We start from the raw sequence: 27,446 nt of genomic DNA on the forward strand, positions 1-27,446 counted from the left end.
TGTGTAATCTATTCTGCTGTGTGCTGCCCAAGGACCTTTGTAATAAAATCATTTTTATTTGTTATTATTTGTTTTTTCTTTGCTCATTTGACCCCTTTTGTCTTTTGGCATTCTCTGTTATACTTTTACTTTGTTATAAAAGGTGCTTTGGTACCTCTAGGATATACTTGGACTATTTTTTCACTCATAAATTCACACCTAAAGCAGGTTATTTGTATGCGTTGCACATTTGAGACAGGGATCAATTAGGTTTTTTCCTGGGTTTGACTCTGATGGTCCTCAACAGATTGTTCCTGCATGAGCTGGCAGAGATAACCATCATCAATAGAATTTATTTCAATGTAAATCAGCACAGATTTGAACAACCTTAACATCAAATCTTACTTGCCTTAAAAAATAATGGACACATGTTTAGCTAAAAATAGTCGATGCACCCTCACACACTGAAACACTGCCTTGTTGTTGTTGCTGTAGTGTTGATTCGGTCTGTGCATTTTCCCTTTCTTTGTATTCATGTATTCAGCTGAGGTGAGCTGTGTCTTCATTGGGCTAATTGTTGGGTTGAATGAAAAGAGGCTGTACAGTACAGTACTTTCACTTCTTCTTGGTAAAACTGGCCTCACCGCACATCCAGACACACTGTTACCATTAAAACATGGATAAGTCTTCATCTGCTTTTATTTTTTATTTCATGGGTTTAAGTAACTTAACTTCTTAAAGAAGTTCTGCAGCTCAGTGGCCAATGTTGCGTTCAGCTAATCAACAACCAAAAATGTCTCTGCCTCCTGATCAAGGTGTCAAGGTTGCAAAACAGCAAAAAGCAATCCAGTTGGGTGAAATAATAGATGCTCCAACCTATCAGCTGCAACAGCAAGATTATTAAGATAGATAGATAATTGTGGCCAGTTTGCAGAAAAAACATCAGGCTGTATTGCTGTTGGATGTATTCTGACATGCACAATACACTGCACTGGTATCTGTACATGCATAGACACAGGAAGCTGTAGGTGGACTGATGATCAGGTTGTACTGAATGAGAGTGTGAGAAGGATGTGAGAAGGAGCAGAGGATGTAGCAGCACGTGTATAACCAGACCAGACCAGTTGTCAGTTGTCAAGGACATGGAAGATTTTTTTTTGGCTCCTATTCAAAGCCTTTTGTGTGTCTGAATTGTTGGAGAAAAAATACTTTTCAGTCCTTTAGCAGTCAGTAATATTGAGTAAAAATGTCATTTGTTTGTTTTTCAAATCTCCCTGATAAATGAACTTATTATTTTTCAGTTTTCTACAATAAGTTGTTTGTTTTTACACTCACAGCTTTGCAGCTGAGTCATTTTGCAAAAGTTTTACAAGAAATAAAATATAATTCTAGTTTTAATATATTGGATTCCTACATTAGAAAAAAGGCTGGAAAACAAAGGGTTGCCAAAGCTACTGTACTGACTGTATATGATAAAACCAGCAGACCCCTGATTGTCCTCTACTAAGCAGAGTCCACACACACTCACACTCACAGAGATCAACAGCTGCAGTAGCAGCGGCAGGTTCTGGACGTCAGAGGCAGCGCAGCATCCACATGCACCTGTGGGTTAGAACAGAGAGGAGAAGACTTCTGCCCTCAACCTCCAACTTTGGTTTTCTATCAGCATGGCAGCAGCTTCGACAGATTCCGGGCAGGGGTCCACCAAAATCACCCCGGAGGTGCTGCAGGAGATGCTCCAATACTACAACCTGAGCCGACAGGAGTTCATCAACACTTACAACATCCAGCCGCTCGTTTACATCCCTGAGTTGCCGTACAGCGCCAAGACCAGCTTCGTGATTATATACATGGTGATTTTCGTCTTGGCTCTGGCTGGGAATAGTTTGGTCATCTATATAGTTGTGAAGAAAAGGGCGATACAGACTGCGACGGATATTTTTATTTGCTCTCTGGCAGTCAGCGACCTGCTCATCACTTTCTTCTGCATACCGTTTACCCTGCTGCAGAACATCTCCTCTGAATGGTTCGGCGGTGAGTTGAAAACTTACATTTACTACTTTTCTTACATTAATCATCAGTGTGAGAATACATATGTAATTAAAATATACATCTGTAACAGTTTTGCAGAGCGCGCACACAGAGCAGCATAACGACTACGCACGGATTTACGCACGTGTGCAATTTATGGAATTCATAATTGAGTCCAAGCCGACAGATTATCGCGTAAAAACACACAGAGCCGTAGGCAAACACTGCCAATTATGTCGACTGGCAAGCAAACAAAACACTGATCCCTTCAAGGAATGAACTTTTCAGGAGGAGGTAATACAGCTAAATGACAGAGAGCCCCCTGTGAAAACAACATGTTTATTTTGGATCAGAATCCTGAGGGGACAGGCGGCAGCAGGAAAGTTCTGCGGGCTCCAACCTGACAGCTGACGGTGTTTATTTAGCCCCCAGACATGTGCTGTTAAATTAGGGATTTAAGGAGAAGAGGAGCTGAAGACAATTAGAAATGTTTTTTTATTGAAAAGATTGCAAGCATTTTGTTATTACTAATACAAAATAAGTCAAACTGATAAGGAAGGCTGTGAGGTACTGCTCTGCATATGAATGTTTTTTTTTATTATAATTTGCACCCACACCTGACAATATAAAGCCAACTTCTGAAAAAAAGCAGTTTGCCTCATCTTTGATTCCATGTCAGCAGAACATTAGAGTTATTGTTTGTGTATCATAGCAGGATGACAGCCACCTCAAGGCATGTGCTCCTATTAAATCATGGTCACAATTATTTCAGGGTAGACTTAATGTGTGGCCTCCTACTCCGTGCTTCATTATCTGTGAAAAGGAAGATAAAGACGAGGACAAGGAGCAGTCGTTTCCTTGTTTCTCATCACCTCACTGTTTTTGTTTATCTCTGCAGGGGTCCTGGTTTGTAAGACGGTTCCTTTTGTACAGACGACAGCCATCGTGACAGGTATCCTCACAATGGCCTGCATCGCCATTGAGAGATACCAGGGCATTGTCTTCCCTCTGAAAATGAGGAGGCAGTACTCGTCCAAAAGAGCATACAAGATGCTAGGTATTGTTTGTTTACATGAGTGGCTTATTATGCTTTCAGGTGTGTGTTCTCTCATTCTGTGAATGCATGAAAGACTGCATTGATTCAGTAAATAAGCATCGTGTTATGTTCCCTCTGAGTGTTCTTTATGCTATATTAATTAACACCACATCTCTACACCCTAATTACTCATAGCAACCTTCAGCATGCTTTGAAACAGAGACACTAAAGCTGCAGTGCAGAAAGTATGTCTCCCCCTGCTGGCAGTGAGAGCAATTACAAAAACACTGTCAACCTGCACAGAGCACAAAGAAATACATTGTCAGAGTAAATATATTTCAGTTTGGCTGTTTTAATAAGGTGTCATCTAAAAAAACAGATAAAAAAACTAAGCAGAAAGGAAAACAATAATCATGTGGCACACTGTATTGTGCCTTGTTGGAGTAAAGACCAAATATATATGGAGGAACCTTGTTGGAACGTCACTTAACAACCTGCTATTTACAACAGTGAGGGATGTAATTGTACACCAGCTGCTAGTGTAGTTGCTACACTATATATCCTGAACAAGTGACACTGTATCTGCATGTATTACATACCGTGCCTGTCTTCCTACAGGGATTGTATGGATTGCCTCAGTGATTGTGGGTTCACCGATGTTGTTTGTGCAGCAGCTGGAGGTAAGTGCCCTCAGAGCCAGCTTCTAGTAAAATAGCTTTCTTCAGCTTCCTTCAGACACAAGTGATTCCATTCAGACGAGAAACTGATAACCATACAGATCTCAGCTAGATGGATGGGTGAGCTAGCTGGCTAGGGTTTTTGTCTAAAGCCTAGCGACCGCCTCCATCATTCAGGTTGGTTGTTGGATGATTTTTTTTGGACTAGACACTAAGATGAGTCAGTTGATGTCACCATATACCTGTGCATTAGTCATCATTGGAGCATTTAAGTACAGCACATAAGTGGGAGCAGATGATTTTGGTTGTTCCTGGAAAAACAAATCTGAATTCATGCCAGTAGCAGCCTTGGGCTTTTCAGAGAAAGGATACTTTTTTAATTTTTAAAAGGTCACCTTGTCACAGTCTCCAGGCCAGAGTCAGATCAGAAAAATTTAGAAATACAAAATGTGTTTACATGTTCACCTAACTCAGGGGTGTCCAAACTACGGCCCGCGGGCCAACTGCGGCCCGCGGTCGGATTTTCTATGGCCCGCGGCTTCTCTCTTAAAATGTGTTATTTTTGGCCCGCCAGCCAAACAGAGTAAATCATACAAAATCAACAGGCAATTCTTGTTTTTGTTTTTAACTCATTGTGTAACGTTTGCATCATGATTCTCTGAGCAGAACATTATCCCTCTCACTGTCTGCATCGTGGTGCGTCATGCGGTGCTGCAGGGCTGTTGTTGGTTCCAGCTACGCAGAGGGCTCGGAAGGTGCACAACACCGGTTCAGCACTTCGACACAATTCACTACGAGACTAAACATGCTTCTGCATACAACCTGCTATCAGAGAGCTTCTGTACTGTACAAGTGAAGTTCTCCAAAACTACGGAGCCCCTCTGTGACACGGTAAAAAAGAAATAAATTGTGGCCACGAATTATGTATAACGTGCGCACGAAATATTGTTATTATTAGTTGTAGTATAGAAGCCCTATTGGAATTCATAGACGGGGCGCATGGGAGCGGGCTGCCTGGCCAGAGAGCAACCTCCCCGTGCAGCATTGAGCGTCCCTCTCTGGGGAACGTGCCGGAGTACTGGGGGGCTCCAGGAGCGCAGGGGAGTGGAGCGGAGCGTCCCTCTCCCTGTCCATCGTGTCGCTCCCTGCTGCCCGCTCCTGCCCGCACCGGGCAGGAGGGAGCGATGCTGGAGCCGTTAGAGAAGTTAAAGCGGAGTGACTGTTATAAACTGTGATGTTTTATTGGAGCAGCAGATCAGTCCCTTTGCTTGTTAACGTTCTCTGTTGTTAAACTGTCAGCTGTACAGAGACGCGGCACTTCTCTCAAACTGACTCCGTCATTCAGTACGCATCTGTCGTAAGGCACGTCATCACGTTTTTACGTCTCGTTGACATGCACTGCAAACCTGTGTAAACATTAAATTACCAGACCCTTTGAGATCAGCACTAAATGACTCCCACCTAGTCTACCTGACATTTTACTGATGTCTGCTGCTCCTAAACCAGACCTGCCACACATGATCTGATCTCACCTTCACAGTAGAGTCAATAACTTGCCTGTTGCTCTGTTATCACAACCACACAGTTTCTGAATGTTTTAAATTTATGCTAGAAATTCAGATAACATTTTCTGATCTGTTCATCTGAATGCTAAGATGTTATTTTGTTTGCTGTATAAGATATAACATATTACAAAACAGCATACACAGTTTTTATTGTTTAAAATAATGACATCGGGGACTGTTGGCCCTCGGAGAGTTTCGCATTATCGAATCTGGCCCTCCCCGAAAAAAGTTTGGCCACCCCTGACCTAACTTCAATGGTCGTCAGTAGTCACAATGTAAGCTGTCTTACCTCTGCCATATGTCACATCCACTCACTGAAAGTGGCTGTGAAACCATATGACCCCCATGTCATTCTAATATTGTAAGAAAATGTCAATGTCATCTGTCACAGGCTGTCAGGTAAACACCACCCTGTCAGTCTGAGCTACTTCACCTGTCTTGATTGTTCTTCCGGGCTTTTATTTACTCTTTCAGGTGAAGTACGACTTTTTGTATGATCACTACCATGTGTGCTGTCAGGAGAGATGGAGCTCCCTGACTCACAGGCAGGCTTACACCACCTTCATCATGGTGGCGCTGTTCCTGCTCCCTCTGGCCGCCATGTTGTTCCTCTACACACGCATCGGCATCGAGCTGTGGATCCGCAAGAGGGTGGGCGACGCCTCGGTGCTCAACACCATGAACCACAGGGAGGTCAATAAGATTTCCAGGTAGGTGGCGAGCCAATAGAAGAAGAAGAGGGCGAGGTCAAAGGTCACAGCTGTCACACTAGTGACTCCGACTGGTCTGTCAGGACACAGGTACAAACGGGACAGGTACAAAGGTTGAGATCTACCTGTAACATATTACAGTACAGTGTCAGCTCAGTGCAGTTTTTGGTTGTGCAGCTGAAAATGTTCCAAACTTCTATTTGTTCATCTGTTGCAGCTCTAGAGCACATAATGAGGATTTAAATGATCTGTTTCTGTGTTTGTCGGCTTCCTGCTTTGATATAGCACAAAAAAAGCTCAGGGTCACCTGAGACCTGACCTCATTATTTTGCCCAGAATTTATGAACGCTTAATGGGCAAGAGAGGGAGCCATAAAAAAAGGATACCAGGACATATGGCATTTTCCCACAACAGACACAGCTGATGTCCTTGCCGGAAATTCGATTCACCTGTACAGTAATAGCATTAGACACACATTTGCTGTCCTTATCCTCTGCACTGCCCTTTCTATATTCAGTTAAAGAGTAACAGCAGCCAGTCCCAGTGAGTGTCCAGCAGTCAGCGTCCGGATGTTTTTCATGCTGACTCACTGCTGCAGATCCCTTTAATGGAGAGATCTGCTTGTTTGTTATTAAGTCACATCAGAAATGCTGTCATGTTGTTTTTGTCTATTTTTATGAGTCTGCTTTTACCTCCCAGGAAAAAGAAAAGAGCTGTCAAGATGATGATCACCATTGTCCTGCTGTTCACCATCTGCTGGGCACCGTTCCACACGGTCCACATGCTGTTTGAGTACTGTAAGTATGTCTGGATGCGTTAAAGAGGAAGAAGATGGTTATTGTGTTTTAATTAAGAGCATCTGTGTTTGTATAATTGTCCAGATGACCTGGAGAACAAATATGACGGAGTCACGGTGAACATGATCATCGCTGTTGTCCAGGCCATCGGGTTCTTCAACAGCTTCAACAATCCCATTGTGTACGCCTTCATGAACGAGAACTTCAAGAAGAGCTGTGTCTCCACCCTCTCCCACTGCATCCGAAAGCCGAACCAGCAGGGAGGTGCAGTGGTGGCGCCCAGGCTGAGTGTGCAGTTCATTCAACCGCAGAGCAGAGAAGCCTTCCTGAAGCCAGACGAGGACCACATCCTGGAGCAACAGAAAGGCCCCTCGAGCTCATCACATGGAGAGAGCTCCCTGGAAATAATAGGAGAGAAAATCTCCACAATCCAAACGGAGCTGCCTGCCAACAGCTCCTCTCAGGTCAAATGAGAAGCAAGAGACATGAAGGTCAGATGTTAACTGCTGAACTCGACCCTCCTGCTTGTGTACAATCACAGACACTTGAAGCCAGCAGCTGCAAGTTCGTCACAAAGTGATTTCTGGTCTCACAGCCTGGCATCATACTGCAGTGCTGGGAGTGAGAGCGCATTAGGAGTGCAGCCGGAGGAATGTAACTGTGTTCTGTTGTCTCTGAAATCTGCAGGACATTCAGCCACCATGTTTGGACTGAACTGGGCAGAGGACTTCACAGATCCATCCTGTTAGCAGCCTCCACTTTTATCGTGTAAATAATCTCTACAGCTGACTACAGACCTTTATTTTAATAAAAGAGATGTTTTATTCTAACAATCAACAATTACCTCTTCAAGAAAACCTGACAAACACTACTGCTTTGCACTTTTCTTAATGTGTAATGCATAAAAACTGTGGGATCAGAGGACCCTGCAACAAAAGCCCATGTACAGATTTAAACAGCATCTGTAACAGAAAAACATGTCATCCTCACATTTTATTTTATACTATAAAAATATTAAGATCACAGGTTCATTGTTTCATTGTTCTGTTAAATACCGCTCTTTAAGCTCTTCACACAGGGAGCTTTAGCTGCACACCGCTACACACAAAGCACTGCTCTCCTGTGGACACTCCGTGTGAGGACACAGATAACAACAGTGAGCATGTGCAGCTTATTGTTATGTCTTTGTGTGGTTTTTTTATTGTGCATATGATGGGTTTTTGTTGTTAAGAGCAGAAGAAAATGTCCATACCATTGTATTGCAAAATACAGTAACAAATTTGTGGCTCTTTTTATGAAATGTGGTCTATTGAGAATGCATCAAAAGTGCTTTTGTTTGATTGAAAACAACTGACGCAGCTATAAAGTGGTTAGATGTGCTTGTAGTATGACAGGAGTCATTTTTCTGGCTCTATCCACTACGGACTACTACTCACTTTTTCCGAGGCAACACTGCCCCCCATACCAAAGAGTAATGGCGCATTTAAAGACACCTGGAAATTCAGAAAACTCATAATAATAAATAAGTAAATAAACTTCACAAATTTGACTTCTTAGATTGGGTTGGGACAAAAACTGACATATGACATTTATCAGAATCAAATATTCAAGACCTGTTAGCCAAGATACTAGCTAAAGGGGTCAAATTTGAAAGCAACATCACAAGGTAACTAATTTTAATAATGCTAATTGTGAATCCTTGTTGCAATGAAAGTGATAAATTCATGATTGATACATGAGTACACACAGACATGCAGTGAAGTGTAACAAAGGTCATCACTGTCTGATCAGACAGCAGACAGGAGAGTTTGAACATGTGTTGCTCGGTAGTGAACGATGAGCTAAAAATGAATCGAAGATAAATCACAGTGAATTAATAATGAAGCTGTTTCACACACTTAAAAGGTGTCACTGCACAGACCTAAACACAGACTGGAACATTTCATAAACACAAGATAAACTGGTTTAAGTATTAAGTGTTTGCTTACCTACTGGTGCTGTGCAATATTTTGTAATGTTGGTGTCTAAACAACATTTGGATGTTACCTTGTTGTACATTTGGAATTAGTTAAACATTGTGTAACAATATGTTTGGTAGTGACAGCCTGGCTTTTAATCACGGTTCTGTGCTGCATAGAAAAACCCATCATTCATTTAAGATACATCTTCTGTTGACGCAGAGATGGGCTGTTGTCTGGGCTCACACAGATATTGATGATTGTATCATCATCATTGTGTACTTTGGAACATGTGAGAATTGAATTGGGCGAAGTGCAGTCCTGTTGGTATATTGAACTTGACATTGAATAAAGAGACATATTAGATTGTGTTTCTTTGTTGTCAGTATATATAAAATTGAGATGAATTATTTAGTGTGTTGTTACTGGAATGGAGCAGCAGAACCTAATGAAGACTCCCATTACCCTCTAACTGCACATATAAACAAACACAAGAGAGTCTCCAGAGAAAGCTGAGTGATCGTGAGGTCTGCAGCCAAGGTGAGCGTCTCTGTTTCGAGTGATGTAGCGCTAGTGCAGGCCAAAAACAAAAAAGACAAAAACAGTGTTCTTCCGACAGACCAAGAAAAAGGGAGGGTATAAAAAATATAACGGAGTCTTTCCACCCTAGGCCACTAAATATATCTGCAATTTACTTCAATAAGATGCCTGGAATTGGCTCCTTTGAGGCTGTTTTAATGGATTCCAGTACTGACCCAGAGTCACAGCAAGAACTACTGTAATTGGTCATAGGGGACATACCGTTTACTTTACAGCATGCAACTATCTCAAGTTCATAGCTGGACGTCCAACAGTTTAGAGGATCCGACCCACATCACCTGTAAGAAGCTCACTTTTTTCATACTAATCAGGCTTAGTACAATTAATCTGCATCACAGACCACTGATTCTAACCAATAAAAAGCATGACCAATTATACTAATCCCAATTGTTAGACCAAACAATGAAACTCAAGACAGCGAGTAGCCTGCTCAACCCACTTAAGGAAACAAAATAGAGCTTATGTGTAATATATGGTATTGCCATAACTCATTTGTGTCAGCTGTGTATGTAAGAGGTTATCTACTTAAAAAGATCAGTGATCCATGAAACATTCACTGCATATTAGTTAACATATTTATTACATTATATACAATATTAGCAAACTGGCTCCTTAAATTTCAATGAACCTTTTCTGAGCTGAGTCCATCATGAAAACAAAAGCTAACTTGGGTTTTGCAGCTGAATGAAAAGTTCTTTTCTTCTAGTCGAACAAAGCTGTAAAGCAGCAGGCGTTCATAATGCAATAATAAGTGCCAAAACAGACCAAAACATCCACTCTGCCTAATTATTAAGACAATCCTTTTTGAGGCTGATTCTTATTTACTGTTATCACTATGTTGTGTTCATAATTCGCAGTTTTACAAATATGTAAACAGAAAAACATCAAGTTCAATGCATCCAAACGTCTTTCTTCCTTCTCCAGATTCAAACAGAAATAATAACTCGAATATTTGTGCCAGTAAGCTTGCTTTGTAAAATGAAAACACTGGCTCTTCGCAGTCTGTGGCATCAACAACATCACACCCAAAACGAGAAGATGACACAATCCTGCTGTCTCCAAGAAAGTAAATTATCTGACGCTCAGTCAGGCACTTTTGTATTTGTTGACGATTACCTCAAAGTCTGTTCACAGTCAGTGATGAAAAACCAAAAACTTCAGACATGCTTTCTCTCCTCATTGCTATGTGATCAGAGGTATATGGAAATCTGGATTGTCAAAGAGCAAAGGTCTTTTGACAGGAGAGGGATCCTTGTCAGCCTTGTGTAGGAGTTTAAACAGTCCTGTTCCAATATTCATTGGAATCCCCATAATGATGCACTCAGAGACACCTGAAACAGCAACACAGGAAATGTCAAGACCCAGCTAAGGCGTGCACTTTTATTCTAGCAGAAACAAGGCAGCAGTTTACCGCAGACGGAGTCCTTTTGCCCGAAATAGGCAGCGTCGAAGAGATGATCAGCTGTTTTCTCAAAAGAGGCCAGCATGAGGACGCTCTCCTTCATTTTGGCTAAACCGAACCTGGTGATTCCCAATATCTCTCCCTTTAAAAGACCCAGCAGTACATTTAGGTGAAACACACAATTACACACAATCACATTTAAAACCTCCGGATAGAGTAATCATACCTTATAGGACATGAGGTCTGCAAGCAGCATGACGTGACGCCGATCAATACTCATTCCATGGTTCACCATGGTGTACTGAATCTCATTGATGATGGTGGATCTTGCAGCTTCAATACCCAAGGTCTTTTCAACCTGGAGCAAATAACATGGTTTGTAAAATCTAACACTGATTTATGCCGATTACCCACAGTCAACATGGTGATTTGTCTCAGTTCAGCTAAAGTAGTTCCTTACTTTTTTCTAGTAATGTGAATGTATCATAAAATGCAGTTTTTCTTTAGCAGCCAGCTTCCACCTACAAAACTGAAGATTATTTTTAACATTCAGGAGTGCATAAAATATAAAAATGTGGGGTTCACTTTGCCGTGACTGTATAATAGGCTCCCAATGCACAATAGTCATGGCTGAATACTTGATGCAGCAGCAAATATAACTTTGTGCCAGCTCCAGCTCTTTCTGCCATCTTTGTTTGTCAGTAAAATCAGAGGCACAAAGTGAGGACAAATTGTTCTATTGTCAGATAAAAGCATGAGTATAAAGATATACTGGTGGCTGATTTGAGAGTGGGTATGCCTGATTGAAGCCTTACAGGAATAAAGCCTGGGTTAACAGGTACTTTTGACAGGCAATGAAAACATTACTATTACTTAACTGATGGGAGCAATGAGGAGATGTCGACAAGCTTATGGAATGCCACATGACTGAGGGATTAGAGGAGATGGGAGTGTGGACATACTGAAAATGTTGCTTCATTTCCTGACAGATGTGCACAGTAAGCAGTTATAAATGCATGTTTCTGTCTAGATTTGAAGGAATTGAAAGGGATGCCTTGCAGATTTTGAACAAGCGGAGCAAGTGATCAACCAGGGTTGTGCATTGATTTACCAGCAGCCAGGTGATGTAAAAAATGCATCACTGGGGCACTCCAGTTCTAATCAGTGTATGATTTGCGTACAGATGCATGCGGCGCTCTCATTCACCACACTCTGCTGCACAACTCTTGTGACTCATACCTCGTATGTATTATTTGAGGTTGTCCTGCTTCCATTCACTCCGTGGGTAGCCATGACAGCTCTCAAGTTGTCGCCCTCCACCAGGAGTTTGTATTTGTTCTTCCCGCTCTGTTCATCGATGTGAATGACAGCCCGGGCGACCTCAGGTATTCCTTGTACCACAATCTTCCAGATGACAAACAGGAAACAGGAAACAGCAAACGGCGTTAAAAAGAAGCCAAGAGAGGAATTTGTGTTGATTTGACCTGATTATCACTTACAGGAAACAAAAATAACTACAAAGTTTTCTCAATTTTTTCAAAGACCAAAATGGATCTAAAAATGAGTTGATACCACTTACACTATGAAAACTGTGTGTGTCTTGAGTTCATTTTTCTCACCTTAGGAAGGTCTTCTTTCAATGATTGCAGCACATAGTACATGGAGCTTTTGTTATTCTCTCGTGGAGACACACACACCACCGCCTCTCCGTGCACGGCGATGTCGCCAGGCTTGACTCGCAGTTTAGACATGCAGATGGAGTAACGCACAGTTTCTGCATTTACCTGGAAGATGAAGCGAGATGTTAAACTCTCAGCTAGGTGCTACAAAGATGTATTTGCAACCATGACAACCAAATCAAACAGGTTATGCCTCCTCAGTCAACAACAAAATAAGTATTTTTTGATGCCAGTGACACTTTAAATTTCCCTTTGTAATAGTGACATCTGTGGTCACTATTGGTGAATTGCAATCAGCATTCCAATTAAGTGACAACTCAGACAGCTTTCCTGTATTGGGTTGCAGTAATCAAGCCAAAGTTAGCATGTATTGGGTGATGAGTAGCCCTCAGAAGTGAGGTAATACATATTCAGATTAATAACAAACAACGCATTTAAAGGCTGCACAGCGATGACCTGACTGATTAGGGTCAATCAGGAAGTGGTGTGTTTACCTCTTGCAGGCAATTAAGATGTGTATCTGTGATTTTCTAAAATACAGGTTCACAAAACTCATGGATGTTAAGGTTGTGTTTCATTTCTTATCAGTTCAACGTTTAATTTTTAAAAGTTGAATTGCCTGCTGTTGGCTATATTTGCTTAAAACCTCTTGTTAATTGTGGAAATGTGAATAAAGTGGGAACAGGGCAGGAGACACAGTCAGTTCTAGCAGTGCTCCCTGATGCACCCACTTTTGCAGGCACAACATAACTGTAAAAATGAGAACATTGTGTTACCTCCAGTCGTAGCAGCCTTATCCTCTCCAGTGATAATTTCACCAGAATGAAACAGTCATCTGGAAGAAATACCTCTTCTATGTACTCAGAGATCTGTAGAGGACAAAAAGAGCAGAACTTTATTACAGTTCGGCACTTGTCTGATGCAACACCGGAATAAATGGAGTCCTTCAGCCATCTCCTTTCATCTGATGCCTCTGATTTATTGATAAAGGTAAAGTGTGTTTTGACTACCTCTCCGAGCAGAGTCTTCTCAATTCTCCCCTTCACCAGCCTGGCGTAGTCAGCGTCGTCTTCCACATCCAAATGAGCCGTGATAATAGGGGTGCTGAGTGGTGAACAGAGAACTCTCAATAGTTTGTTCCGAATAAATATGGGATGTATTGATTACTGTGAGATGAAGAGACATTTTCTGTGGCCCAGCAATCTGTGAAATGTTCTGATTCAGTGTCCAAACCACGGACACACATCAACATTATGCCTCAGTGATAGTGGCTTAGGCCAGCAGTGATGTCTGGCAGCAAATGTCAAACACAAGAATTGCTCCCATTCAACCGAGGAAGGAGTGGTCACGAATGAGTTCTTGCTCCATCTGGCAGCAATAATTTCCAGAGAGATCGAGACAAAGCCTGCAGCCTCCTTTGAAGAATAAAACAGCTTCTTCTTTTTCTCCTCTCCTCAAAACGACAAAGGGAACACAAAGAAACATCTCTGTAATTACTAATCTTACCTGATGTTCTTGGAGGCATTGATGATTTCTTTGATGCGGGGCACCCCCAGTGTGATATTCATTGAAGCTACACCGGCAAAGTGAAAGGTTTTCAATGTCATCTGAGTGCCAGGCTCCCCGATGCTCTGAGCACACAGGGCCCCTACAGCTGAGCCGGGCTCCATCTGAGCTCTGTACAAGAAAACACATCAGATGAAACAGTCACTCATCCACATAATCATCATAGTATGCATAAATATATGATCATGTAGGAAGAAATGAACAGGGACAGGGTTAGCTTAGACCTGAAATGATGGAGGGCTCATAGTTTATAACTAACTTCTTTCCTGGCTTTGCTTTACAGAATTTTAGTAGACGTGTATCAATTCAGTCTTCTCACTACTTTTGTTTAGTATTTCTCCCTGATGGCACACTGTATGAAATAACCAGCAAAACGGAAGAATATGAACATAAATTCAGTCCACTGAGAATGGGCAGGAAACAAAAATAATGAGGAAACGAACACTTCTCGTACCTCATGTATTTGTCTCTGCAGGTTTCAAGAAACTTTTCAAGCTGAGTGGGGGTGATGCGGTCCAGCTGATAGAGAACTTTTGGCTGCAACACAAGGTTGGAAGAAGTGCAATTCAGACTCAGATGTTGTGCTGCTGTGTTGATCTCTAACGTGTGCAGCCTACCTCACTTGTGCCATTATCATTGATGCCGTACTTGTCTCTGGTCTTCTTGATTCTTTCTGACATACTCTTGATGAATTTCTTGATCTCCTGCGATTGATTCAAGCTTCTGTTATCGACAGCTTATTTTTTTAATCAAACAAGCATGTGACACATAAACGTCTGTCATGCAGTGGTTAGATACAGTAAAACAGTTACGGTGAGTTGAACACGACGACATCGATCAAAACAGCAGCAGTGCTTTACACAGAGCAGTTGTATGTCAAAGCTCAATGATGTAGGCTGGTTTGTTAACAAACTGCAACAACAGCCGATTTTACAATCTAGCTTGCACACCATTCTTGAAATTAGTTCAGGACAATGCAGCATGCCTGCAACTGTACCTCCAGGTACTTCTCTGTCCCTGTGTCAGTTAATTCCTTTACAAAAGGAAGAGGAAGCAGTTTACATGTATTACTTATAGCACACCTTATAACTGCAATGAGTTCATAGAATGACATTTCACTGAACTACATCCATGAGTACCATTTCCCTAAAGGAAGCCTAATTATCTTCTATATTAACCACTAATAGGAACAGAGTGAGTCAATCAATTAACTTGCAATAGCATATTTTTTTGCATTTCATACATGTATGTAGTGCACCAGGGGTGTAATTACTTTCTCTTGATATCATTAACTAGACTTCTACATACAGTATATATGTCCAAAAATCATATAAGTGAATAAAGGTTAAAAAAAAATAATACAGATGTACCTTTGAAGAGAAGAAAGTGGATGTTATTCTGAAGGCCCAGATTAAAAAAACAAAAAAAAACAAAACACTAATAAAATAACTTTTTCCCCACCAAACACCTCATTTTAGAGGTTTATATCGGCTACATCAGTCTGGAACACAAGACAAGCTGACATTCTTAACATCATAAATCATGAGTGACTCTGAATGACTCCCTGTCTCAGCTGCCACTCAGTCAAACACCGGGGTTTTCTTTTTTCTGGTCACAAAGCAGTCCTTCACAGCATTTGAAATATCAACCTCTACATGTAGTTTCATCAAACAAGGACAGCCAGCTGGGTCAACACGCTGGATAAAAACCTGTGTCACCAACAAGAGGCTGGTTCTGTCTTTCTGCAGGAAGTCCTGTGAAAAGTCGCTGTTGTTATTGGTGAAGTGGCACTCGACACCACTTCTTTCACAAACTCATACCGCTGCACACACTTGACACTCACATCCAGTTTTTTCCTGCTAACTGACTAGTTCCGAAAACTGTCATACTTTGAGCAAATAGGCTCCAAGCTACCACACACAGTGTTGGATGAAAAGTACTGCAAGACATAGACCACGTTCTACATTGCATCGGTGTCTTTTTTAAATGTACACATTTCTTTGTGAAGAACAGAGAGCTTTGTGCGTGTTTACCTCCAAAAAGCTGTCTCTGCAGCACAAGAAGTCCGCTCGTTTCATGATGCCGTCTGCAGTGAGGACCAGCTCGTTCTGACTTAGCGCAGGCTCATCAGGACATGTGTAGACCGCCTAGAGGGGATGGATGGGATCAGACTACCTCACTTATGGATGACATAAACCCAAGTATTGACAATCTAGTCAGATCAAAAAAATTAGATCAAATGCGACCTCCATCACTCTGGGAGATAAACTACGGCCTCCTGGTTCATGGTATGGACATAAAGGAAACTTGTTGTTTAAGTGTGAGTATGTGTGTGTGTGTGTGGAGGCAGTGATGGAACTGTTGATGCCTATTTTTTTTTTGGTTTAAAAAAAGAAGAGTAAGACAGTTACAGTTCGGATTAAACTTACTCGAATGTTATCTAGGACTCTCTTAAACTCCAGCGGCTCATCCTTTCCTTCCATCGCTGCAGGGTCCAGGCCGTCTCCACCATAAATAAACTGGATGATGTCACCAGTGGAGCTGCGTACTGTCAGGTCGTACTGCGAGCACAAATCCTCCAGGGACTTCACCAGACGCCTCTGTCCAAACAATGAGAAAAACACAAAAAGATGTCATGTAGATGTATTCAAAGAAATTCAAAGAAAAAGACAGATCTTTGAGTAAAGTCACAATCCAGGTAAACAGAGGCAAGCCAAATTGATACTTCTAGCTCTCCAGAATACTGTTGTTAGGACAACATGTGCAATTTAAACCCTGAACAGACACTTACACACACACTACAGTTAGACATAATGTTATCATTATATTGTTATCACAGTAGACCCACATCCGACTGGATAACCCAGTGGGCAAAAAAAAAGAGCTATTCAGTCCACATTCTAAGTATCTGAGAGACAACACCTCCCATTTCCATTGCGCCAAACAACTCTAGCTAGCTTGCTAACAGAAATTACATTCAATGGGCCTTTTGCCTTTAACAGAGTCGTCTCACTGCTCTTGGACAGTTGGTATTTTTGATTACTCCTCTCCTCTTGGAACACCAGAAATATCTATATTTTTTTAATATATTTTTCTTATAATATATCTTGGTCTTTGTTGTTCTTGAGTCCTTTATTTTGTTGTATTGCTATGACTGAGATTATTTTTAATCTGCAGCATCAAACTCTTCCTGGATTTTTGTGCCACAGGCTCTGCTGCTACAATATAACTGATGTTTATTTATAAATCAAAATCCTGAAATGAAGATTTAAAGAAGTCACCAGGAGCTCTAGGAATATTTTTAATCTTACTATTTTAGTATGTGATAAATAAAATAAAAACTTGAGTATTTGTGTGTAGTACAGAATACTTACTACTAATGCAGCCACAAAAATGCACACACAGTAAAGACCTTAAAGCATACGGAGTGTACTATTATGTGAGGGAAAAAAAGCCAGTACCTGCATGTACCCAGTCTCTGCAGTTTTCACAGCAGTGTCCACCAGACCCTCGCGACCAGCCATGGTGTGAAAGAAGAACTCTGTGGGTGTCAGACCAGAATAGAAGCTGTTGGCCACAAAGCCTTTGGCAGCAGGCAGCTGTAGAGAAATAGTTATTGATCCATTAATCAACCTTCTGAGTAATATGAGACACTTTAAATACGGCTACAGCCGTTATGTAATTTTCTTACTTTTCTTAAGACCCATATGGAAATGGATACAGACATGAAAAGAGAAAACACCTCACTGAATGTACTGATTTTTTTAAAGAAGCCAATCAGAATATAGGTAGCATAATCACAAGCTATTGAAAATGATCCATTTCAGTGAGAGTGACTGTGGGATTAGAGCCCATTACAGCTAAGTAACAGTAATGACCTTATTTATAGAATAGGCAGAATACAAGGTGTATGATCTCTTTGAGACACATACAATAAATATATTAAAATAAGGATATCTAACAGATGAAGTAAATTCAAATCTTACTTTTGAGTGCTTTTCAAAGTGAGGCAGGGAGCGATTCTCAAAACCATCAGGTACACGAGAGCCACTTATAGCCTGCTGGCCCACACAGGCAATCATCTGAGAGATGTTAATAAAGGATCCTGTATGTAGAGTGAGGGACAGAAGAAGAGGGGAGGCTCAAGAAATGGCTCAACAATAAAGAAAATATGATAAACGGAACATACAGCTTCCCAGTTTAGCATCCTTTTGAGGTGAAGAGCTGAGGCTACTTCAAGTTAGTTTTAGATGGAAATGAGCCATATATAGAACATTATGCTGTTCACCACACTTACACTTACCACAATAACACTGAGGTTTCTGGACACCAAGAGGCTAATGGCAATGTTCAGTGCAGCTTTAGGTAAACAAGGTCCTCTTCCAACAAAGACAGACTACAGCTGAAAATAATAATTATGTCTGGAATTATGAAAATTGGCTGCTGAATCACTCTACTGTCTGTTATTTGCATTTGTCAACGTCAATGTCAATGTCAATGTCAGCTTTATTTATATAGCACATTTATAAGGGCGTCGCCCACCAAAGTGCTTAACATTAAAATACATAAAATAACCTCAAACTGATAAAATACATAAAAGAGATAAACTGCAGTAAAATACAATAAAACAAAGATACAATCATGAAACATAAAATCCCCAAGAGCTGCCAATACTCAGGCAAAGGCCAAGGTGAATAAGTGAGTCTTAAGTAGAGATTTAAAAGTGGTGAGGCCATTTGCCGACCACACAGCTAGAGGCAGAGCGTTCCACAGAGTGGGAGCCACGACTGAGAAGGCCCGGTCACCTCTAGTTTTTATAAGAGATCGGGGGACCTCAGAGCCATTTGGTTAGCAGACCTAAGAGCTCTGGAGGGCCGATGTAATACCAGGAGGTCTGATAAATAGTCCGGGGCCAGCCCATGCAAGCACTTAAAAACAAATAAAAGAATCTTAAAATCAATTCTGTGCTTCACCGGTAGCCAATGAAGTGAGGAGAGCACTGGCGTGATGTGCTCGCGCTTTTTTGTCCCAGTGAGAAGGCGAGCCGCTGCGTTTTGGACCAGCTGCAGGCGGTGAAGCTCTGACTGTCCAATTCCAATATATAGGGAGTTACAGTAGTCTAAGCGAGAGGTTATAAAAGCGTGGATGACTTTCTCTAAGTCACTCTGACTAAGGTATGGCTTTACCTTAGCAATAGGCCTTAGCTGAAAGAAGCTGGACTTGAGCACTGAGCTTACCTGCTTGTCCAATTTAAAAGCACCATCTACAATCACCCCGAGATTCCTTGCAGGAGTTTGTATGTTTGGCGCCAGTGGGCCAAGGGAGCTGGCAAGGACCTGGACTAGGTCGGGGCGACCAAACAAGACAACCTCAGTTTTGTTTTCGTTTAATTTCAGAAAGTTTAGGTCCATCCATTTCTTAATATCACTCATGCAGTTTAGCAGTGATTGGAGGGAATCTTTGGCAGAAACTCTAAGGGGCAAATACACCTGCACGTCGTCAGCAAAACAATGGAAGGGGATGCTGTGCTTCCTGAATATGGACCCCAGGGCACCCTGCAGGTCAGAGGGGCCACTGAGGAAGAAAACTGCCCTATCTGAATTGAGAAGGATCTGTCTGTCAGATAGGATTCAAACCACTTTAGGGCAGTGCCTTTTATGCCGACATAGTGCTCTAAGCGAGCCAAGAGAATCCTATGGTCTACTGTGTCAAAGGCCGCTGTCAGGTCGAGGAGAATTAACATGGCACAGTTGCCAGAGTCAAGGGTTAGTAAGAGATCATTAAAAACTTTTAAAAGAGCAGTTTCAGTGCTGTGGAGAGGCCTAAAACCAGATTGAAACAGTTCACAGACATTGGCTGTTTTTAAAAATTCTTGGATTTGAGTAACAACAGCTTTCTCTAAAACCTTTGACATAAAAGGGAGCTTGGAAATTGGTCTAAAATTGGTTAAAACCGAGGGGTCTAGGCCTTTCTTTTTTAAAAGAGGCTGCACCGTGGCATGTTTAAAAGAGGATGGAACAGATCCAGAGCTCAGACACAGATTTATAAATTGTAAGCTAAAAGTGTCAACTGTGCAGAAGACCTCTTTAAAAACATGGGATTTCTTGACAAACTGTCCAGTCTACTTCACACCTGTCAGGTATACAGCTTGGGACACATGCAAGTGCATGGGAATATTGCCATTCTTTAGTTACAAAACTTCTTCAGTTGTTTGAGGAAATATTGAACGCTGTCCTAACCCTCAAGCTCAGCAGGCTCATCAGGACACCTATTTAATGTATTAGGGTTTGTGCAGTGGGTTGAGTGAAACAACACATTTAGGCACATTTTTATAGACAAAATATTCAACAGTTCAACAGTTTCTCTCCTCACTACCGATCTTCAGACATCAACAATAAATCACGTCTGGAAGTGATGGTGCTGAAACTGTGGAGCTGCCCTTTAACATGTGATTGTGTGTCTCAGACACATTCCTTTGTAATGGAAATACTCTCTTGATAGAGAAAGGGCAGGAAATGTCAATGAAAGACTGGACACAAATATACAGGCTAGTAGAAAATAGTAGAAGGCAGCTGCATTCACATGTGCAACTTCATCATCATCATCATCATTACCAACAGCCCCTCTCACTCACTGTGAATTCTCTAGACAAATTGCAGGCACTACTCTCACACCGGCGCAATCAAGACACACAGTATACAAGGAAGTGCATTACTGTCTGGACATTTCTGTCCTCACCCACAGCTCCTCTGGGTGATGTCTGGACATTTTCATAAAGATTAATGCCTGTTCTATTAGGATGATGATGTTTTCTGATGTCCAAGCTGCAACGATGACACATTTTAGTCTTTGATATAAAGAGACTGCACTCTTTCTGTAAAAAACTTTTTGTGTCCTCACTGTCTGAGGTGAGGAGATTGCCTGTCATCTTTTCAAACGTCCGTTTGATGTTTCGAGGGAGAAAAAAAGGTCCAAGACAGGCTTAAAGGCACTCAAGCATAAATGAGATGAGAATTTAAAATATTCCTATTTCCATGTGTCCTCTAAGGTCTGTTCCTTGACGTCCCATTTCTGTTGCACATATATTGGCAGTCATGTCTGTACATCAAGTTTCTCATTTTTTTCATTTTTCTATTCAAAGCAGCTTACCTTTGGAGCCACAAAGAGCCATTATCAAAGGGCTGTTGCTCTTGTCAAGCTCCCTGAGACAGGCACTGCCAGCACGGTCTCTGATGACAGACAGCTCCTTCAAGATGAGAGCCTATTGAAAAAAAACAAAATAACCTTAGCACCTGACATACAAATATCTACACTTAATTGTTTTCCTATTGGCAACCAGTTACATTGCACTAAATTACATATATCATCAATTTCCATATATCACATATATGATACTACCTGAATTTTCAAGTACGTAGATGATTAAGTCAACAAAAAAATAAGTCAACAAAAAAATTGCATAATTTGACAGACTTGTCAAATCATGCAACTTTATTGTAGTGTACAGAAACAAAAAGAACTTTAAAAGTGGAGTTAACAGTTAGTGTCTCAGTCTCTATTACCATCCAGCCTCTTTATTCACACTGCATCTGCTAACAAGCAGAGTTGTGGCACTGAATTCATTTTCAACATCCTTTACCTGTTTTTCCTAACTACAGACCTCACTCTCACAAGACTATATGATTCTTCTTCAGAGGAAGTCACACTACTTTATGAGTCACCACTGGTGTGAATATCAAGAATCCAGTACCAAATAAAACTATTTAATGAAAGTATGTGATGTGTCACACGTGACGAGTAAGATGCAACGGCGAGGATCCGGATGTTGCACACCCACCTCCAGAGTCTCTTCTGCTGTGCAGCCCGGCTGCTGCTGTAACTTGCCCGTGTCCAAAGCTTCAATGTACTCATCACACTTTGTGTAGCCATCGTCCAGCAGGTCCTGTTTGGCCTTCAGCAGACTCTGGCCGGGTGTCACATCACCAATACCAATGGAGAAACCCCTGTTGGCTGAAAGTTGCCAACAAAAACAAAACTACATTCAACATCACATTAACAAGTATGCAGCATTGTTTACTGCTGTAGAAATTTCATTAGATCTATTAACTTTTAGGGCCCTGGAGATCACCTACAGAGATACACTGGAGCAAGTCTGGCCAGGCGGGACATGGCATTGGCAGCCTCCAGCTGTCCCCAGTCTCTCAGCAGGATGTAGAAAATGTTGTTTTTAGAACCAGATCCCAACGTGCCTTTGTCCATACTGCCACACATCAGCTCACTATTGTGAATCACAACAACTGGGGAAGTGACAAAGGAATGAGGTGAGAAGTGATGCTAATAGTTACAGAATTAAAACAGCGACAAGGCAAAAAAAAAAGAGTAACACAATGTGTCGCCTGCCTTTTTAAACATTACAAATAGATGATTTCTGGTAAAGCATGAGAGGAAAATGTGAGCAAACCTCTTTACTTATATGGACATGTTTACTAAAGAAACTCACAGGAGTCATTGGAACAAAGATCCTCTCCCTTGCCACAGTACTGTTTGCCTTTGGTACGCAGGTTTGCGTTGACAGGGCATTCCTTACTTGGCTTCAGAATCACACTGAAGATCTGTTTGCCCGTCCACAGGGCAATGGGCTGATGGACACAAGGCAGATTATTAGTGGGGGAACACAAAAACAGGGTGTAACTGTATGCAAAAGGCTCACCAGATTACAATACCTTCAATATAGCCGGGTGAGGAAGGGAGATCTTTACTCGTTCATCTTTTCCCACAAGGACTGATGCCAATATCTGGCAGGCTTTTGATCTGTCGAAGAAGGTGTCCTTCAATGTCAAGAGGTAAGCACCTACGTGATAGAAATATCTGATTAATATATTGGAGAAGAAATGTACAGAGTTCTATTACGGTGCACACCCAATCAGGTAGAAAATGGACACTTCTTTACAGTTTTATATTTACATTTCTCTTTTCAAGTATATAAAAAGAAAAGTAAAACTGAAAACTTCGACACTGTGACCTGTGATTGGCTGCCATCCATCACCACACTGACCTGTCAGGAAGTCCTGAATAGCAGCAATCAGCGGTTCGCCATTTCTTGGAGTGACAAGATTAGCTTTGGTCTGGAAGAAAAAGATCATTGTTTGTGTGAAACTGCAATTTCTTGACAATACAGCCCCTTGAAACCTTTCACACATGTTATGAAGATGCATAGTACATACCCCCATCAGGACCAGAGCCTCTGCTTTGGCTTCTTCAGTCTGAGGTAGGTGGAGGTTCATTTCATCACCATCAAAATCGGCGTTGTAGGGCGTACACACACACTCATTAAACCGAAACGTCCTATGAGGTTTGACTCGGGCCTGTGAGGTTGAGAAGAACACAGATCAGCGGAATGAAGTTACAAATCGAAGCCGCCTGCTGCTCTAAGCACAGGTAACACCGGTGATCATCAATTTAAACCTCTTCTGTGTGTAACAGGTAATTATTTTTGTTCAGTAGATACAAATTATGGTGAAGGCATGAAATGGAAGACATTCTTTTGCTCTGACTTTTAATAGATGTACTTCATAAACGTCACAAAGCAGTGACTTGTGCATGGCACTGAGCATAATTTTGCAAGTCAAGAGTGAAGTATGAGTCACACTGACTGACTGTCAACTACAGAGCTGTTTTTGGCATAAGAGGAGACATCTTAACAATTTACTTTAAGATAACTTAACTTGCAAACCAGAAAAGGAGTGTTAAATGAGATCACATTTTAAAATGTAAACTTACAATGTGGGCCATGATGCTGAGTTTGTGCAGAGAGGGCTGTCGATTGAAGAGGACGATGTCTCCATCTATAAGGTGTCTTTCCACCACATCACCAAACCTCAGTTCCTGAGCAATCTTTTCACGATTTCCATATTTTAAAAACCTGGCAAAAAAATAATGTTTGATCAAGAAGTACTTCAGTGCTGGTTTCAATTTGAGAGAGAAGCGCTCAGCTTTACCTTTTCATCTGTGTGTGACGGTTCTGGATAAAGTTTGCTCCGGGGTGAACATCGGGACCATTGCGGACGAGTTTCCTCATGAGCTCCAGATTGGCTTTGTTTACCTTGAAATAGTATTGAATGTGGATAATGTGATAGAACAAGTAGAAACTGGTTGTTTGGTGTATTTGTAGTAGACAAAATGAAATACTTACCTTCTCAGGGTATGTTAAGATTTTGGCCACGTGCACAGGGACAGCCACCTCATCGATCCTCAGGTTTGGGTCAGGAGAAATCACAGTCCTGCCAGAGAAGTCCACCCTTTTCCCAGAGAGGTTTCCTCTGAATCGACCTGAGTTATTATAGTAAACGGTCAGTTGGTTATTCAGTCTTTTTGTCTTTGTCATTGAGGTGTACAAGTGCAAGCAAAATGACAATCTGCCAAATGCCAAATTACAGGCTGACAACATTTGAGATGATAACATTTAAATGTCAGCAAAAATATAATAGCTTCTCTCATAAAGTGTGTCAGAGAGCACGCCTGCGATAAGTGACTAGATCTGCCTTCTACTAAACATTTTATACAGTAATAATAACTGATTCTAAACTATTAAATGTGCAGGTTTATATATTCCCAGTCACTTTTATATGCACTATACCTTGCTTTCCCTTGAGTCTCTGTACAAACCCTCTGGTCCATTTTTTGGGCGCCATGTTGAGGGGGATGCCAGAAAGTTCACTGTTGATGTAAAGGGCACACTGCAGCTGGAGGAAGTCCCAGTCCTCCATGATCATCTGGGTCTTTGCCCCCGTCATACGATGCTGAAAAGAATATAAGAGTTTCCTGTTGGTATCCAATACAGGGCTAAGAATCACTTTCCTTCAGGGGATATGCTACCGACCTTTTTGATGACATCATTAAGGAAGATGATCTCTGTCAGCTTCATAGTGAGATCATCCTCATTGGTACCAGACTTTAGGTCGCTGACAACAGAGGGTCTGATGCAGAGAGGAGGCACAAGGAGACGGGTGATGATGAGGTCAGCAGGTTTCCCCGCCTCTGGGTTCATCAGAAGCAGGGGGATGTCTTCATCAGGTATTCTCTTGAACAGGCTCAGGGCCACCAGAGGGTTCAGGTTTTCCTGGTAAAATGAAGGAATGTTCGATCTATGAATAATAAAATGTCATTTCTGAAACAGCTCTGATACTCTCTGCCTCTGCTGAAGTCCTTGGCAGGCCTATTATTTCCCTAGCATTAAATGTAATAAAGTAAGAACTTCACCTGTGCCCTGCTGAGCAGCGGTTCCAACAGTTTGTTGTGTTCGGTGGCCGTATCAAAGGACTGTATGAACTCTGACACGAAAGGATCCACCACCTTCTTAGTTGTTTTGTACTTCTCATGGATGATCTTTAGAAGGCCACATTTCTTCACCGGTCCTGAAAAATAAAAATAAAGACAAAAAGTCACATGTTGTAAAGTAAATCTAAAATGCAAATGCCTCTTCTCACCATTGAAAGCAGAACAATTTAGACAGATTGTCCTTTTGCGACATTTATCCGAGATCTTCTTCTTCAACCCCCGTTTCTGGAGATAGGCCAGGTTAGGCCGTTTCAAATAATCCATGAACTGCAGTTTCTCCTCTTTTGTCAGCATTATCCTTGAACAGGTCTTGCAGATCATCTGAGTACAAGACAAAATACCAACTCAGAGTGAGCGAGTAAACTGACTTGTATTTTTTACACTCTAGTGACACCTAGAGAAAAACTCTGCCTAATGCACAGTGTGCAGTATTTCCATAAGGCTATATTAATCACCTGAAATGGTCATGCCTAAATCTCCAAATCACTATTTTTTCAGACTTTAAACTTACCTGTAAGATTCCTATGATGGCTTTGAAGTAGCCAACATGGAAGCATGGCAGCTCCAGATCCAGATAGCCATAATGTCCTAAACATTCTGCCAAGTTCTTCCCACATGTCAAACATGGCCGGTCTTTTTCACTAGTACCCTGCAGAAAATATTACAGGTACAAGATTGCAGTATGAAAATAAATTCCCACTCTCTCATAAAAGAAATGTCAAATGTTTTCTTTTGTCTCAAAGATAAGTAAGCAGTCTGGGACATACCATCCGGTGGTCCAGCACTCCATAGGCCAGGGGACTGTGTTTGGCGTCTTGGCTGTACAGATTCTTACTGACCACCTGGATGTGGGCCTGCTGACGCATCTGTTCAGCAGATTTCATCCCAAAGCAGATGTGGCTTCTGTCAACAAAGAGACACAGTGCAGAAAAATAGAAAAATCACAGGGTTAATGTCACACAGATAACATACCTTGTCATAACAGCAACACTACTGGACAGAAACATTTTTTTTCAGGACAAGTACTCTTGTTGTGATAAGCAGTGATGAGAGGCAAACAAAACCCGCTATTGACACAAGTACATGTTTGTATCAGTTCTTTACTAGCTAACATGTCGATAAGACACAGGAATAGCATCACAATCTCTCCACAACACAATGGCAAAGTTAGCCAACATACAGAACTGAAGATATTTACATATACTTAAGGACAAACTAATTATCTAACAATCTGGTAGTGACCGTATAGCCTCTTGTTTCCATGATCACATACTATACAACTTTTCATTAGCTTCGTTGCGACTAAGTTACTGCGGCTAGCAGGCGAGCTAGCAAGCTAGCAGGCTTCCTCACTCAGTTATACTCACATCTTTTTGGCCACATCTGTCTCTCTGAACTGCTCCTTCACCATTTTGGAAGGATCTTCTAAACAAACATCAATACAAGAAATAAAACAATTATTTTCTCTTTTAACTCTACTACGGCATACTAGACTGATCCGCTAAGCAGCATGCTGTCACTTTGCCTGTCCATGTTATGGAAATGCTAGCAGTCAGAAGCATGCGATGTGTTGATGGCATGTGAGGCTCAGCGGCGCTGCTTTCAGGGTTCATCTATAGGATAGTTTTTTCTATAATTATTTTAACTAAGTATGTTGAATTGACTTTTTAAAAAATGAAAATAAAACCTTCATTGTGTCACCATCAGCAAATGTTATGTTTTTTTTTTTTGTAAATTTCAAAAGAAAAGTCTCCTCTCAAATTAGTCGTAACATTTTGTGTTCCGGTTCAATATGCAATGTATCAAGAGGCAGTTCAGCGAATCGTCTTGTCGTTTGCGTATTAACAACCACAAAATATTTGAATTCGTCAATAATTTGTAGGTGATCAACTGGAAAATCCGAGCTCACAGTAAGCACTTAAATGCATCACAAACCTATGACCAACAACAGCAATAAAGAGAAGTCACTGCTTCAATACCAAGTTTGTATGCTGACACCTAAAGGCTGAACTGGGTAATATCTTCAAATGGACGTGGTTAATGCTCACAAAACATACTAGGAAACAAGTTTTAGGGGGGTTCAGTAGATACAGTATTTTCTCATATTGC

The 27,446-nt window shown here is 41.4% G+C and overlaps 2 protein-coding genes across 4 annotated transcripts; one reads left to right on the top strand and one right to left on the bottom strand.

Moving 5' to 3' along the window:
• The first annotated feature begins 1,646 nt into the window (after positions 1 to 1,646).
• On the top strand, positions 1,647 to 7,268 carry qrfprb (pyroglutamylated RFamide peptide receptor b). The gene is made up of 6 exons (XM_028431791.1): positions 1,647 to 2,013; positions 2,909 to 3,067; positions 3,665 to 3,726; positions 5,763 to 5,998; positions 6,698 to 6,795; positions 6,880 to 7,268. Exons 1-6 carry the CDS (start codon positions 1,647 to 1,649, stop codon positions 7,266 to 7,268), a joined length of 1,311 nt encoding a protein of 436 aa, XP_028287592.1.
• Positions 7,269 to 7,993: 725 nt separating this feature from the next.
• On the bottom strand, positions 7,994 to 26,876 carry polr3a (polymerase (RNA) III (DNA directed) polypeptide A). 3 transcript variants are annotated; one of them, XM_028431547.1, is made up of 33 exons: positions 26,705 to 26,876; positions 26,105 to 26,240; positions 25,849 to 25,986; positions 25,487 to 25,658; positions 25,260 to 25,414; positions 24,880 to 25,119; positions 24,637 to 24,799; positions 24,193 to 24,329; positions 23,999 to 24,102; positions 23,781 to 23,922; positions 23,225 to 23,365; positions 23,056 to 23,125; positions 22,724 to 22,851; positions 22,501 to 22,639; positions 22,133 to 22,297; positions 21,838 to 22,010; positions 21,150 to 21,261; positions 17,987 to 18,105; positions 17,462 to 17,599; positions 16,430 to 16,600; positions 16,034 to 16,147; positions 14,998 to 15,033; positions 14,618 to 14,704; positions 14,455 to 14,537; positions 13,941 to 14,111; positions 13,445 to 13,538; positions 13,211 to 13,303; positions 12,375 to 12,539; positions 11,995 to 12,159; positions 10,982 to 11,113; positions 10,765 to 10,897; positions 9,926 to 10,684; positions 7,994 to 9,503 (listed from the first exon to the last, which is right to left on the bottom strand). In XM_028431547.1, exons 1-32 carry the CDS (start codon positions 26,746 to 26,748, stop codon positions 10,536 to 10,538), a joined length of 4,209 nt encoding a protein of 1,402 aa, XP_028287348.1. In that variant the 5' UTR covers positions 26,749 to 26,876; the 3' UTR covers positions 7,994 to 9,503; positions 9,926 to 10,535. The 3 variants fall into 3 exon arrangements, with proteins under 3 accessions (XP_028287348.1, XP_028287349.1, XP_028287346.1); XM_028431548.1 differs by lacking the exon at positions 14,998 to 15,033; XM_028431545.1 differs by having other exon boundaries at positions 13,211 to 13,538.
• Between the last annotated feature and the right edge of the window lie 570 nt (positions 26,877 to 27,446).

Source organism: Parambassis ranga, chromosome 19, assembly GCF_900634625.1.
Source record: "Parambassis ranga chromosome 19, fParRan2.1, whole genome shotgun sequence".
NCBI lineage: Eukaryota > Metazoa > Chordata > Actinopteri > Ambassidae > Parambassis > Parambassis ranga.

Coding starts and splice junctions, on each gene's coding strand:
- qrfprb (XM_028431791.1), top strand. CDS start 1,647: ATGGCAGCAGCTTCGACAGATTCCGGGCAGGGGTCCACCAAAATCACC. Junction 2,014..2,908: donor CTCCTCTGAATGGTTCGGCG/GTGAGTTGAAAA, acceptor TTATCTCTGCAG/GGGTCCTGGTTTGTAAGACG. Junction 5,999..6,697: donor GAGGTCAATAAGATTTCCAG/GTAGGTGGCGAG, acceptor TTTACCTCCCAG/GAAAAAGAAAAGAGCTGTCA.
- polr3a (XM_028431545.1), bottom strand. CDS start 26,748: ATGGTGAAGGAGCAGTTCAGAGAGACAGATGTGGCCAAAAAGAT. Junction 17,600..17,986: donor ACTTTGAAAAGCACTCAAAA/GTAAGATTTGAA, acceptor ATTTCTCTACAG/CTGCCTGCTGCCAAAGGCTT. Junction 16,601..17,461: donor CAGAGACTGGGTACATGCAG/GTACTGGCTTTT, acceptor TTGTTTGGACAG/AGGCGTCTGGTGAAGTCCCT.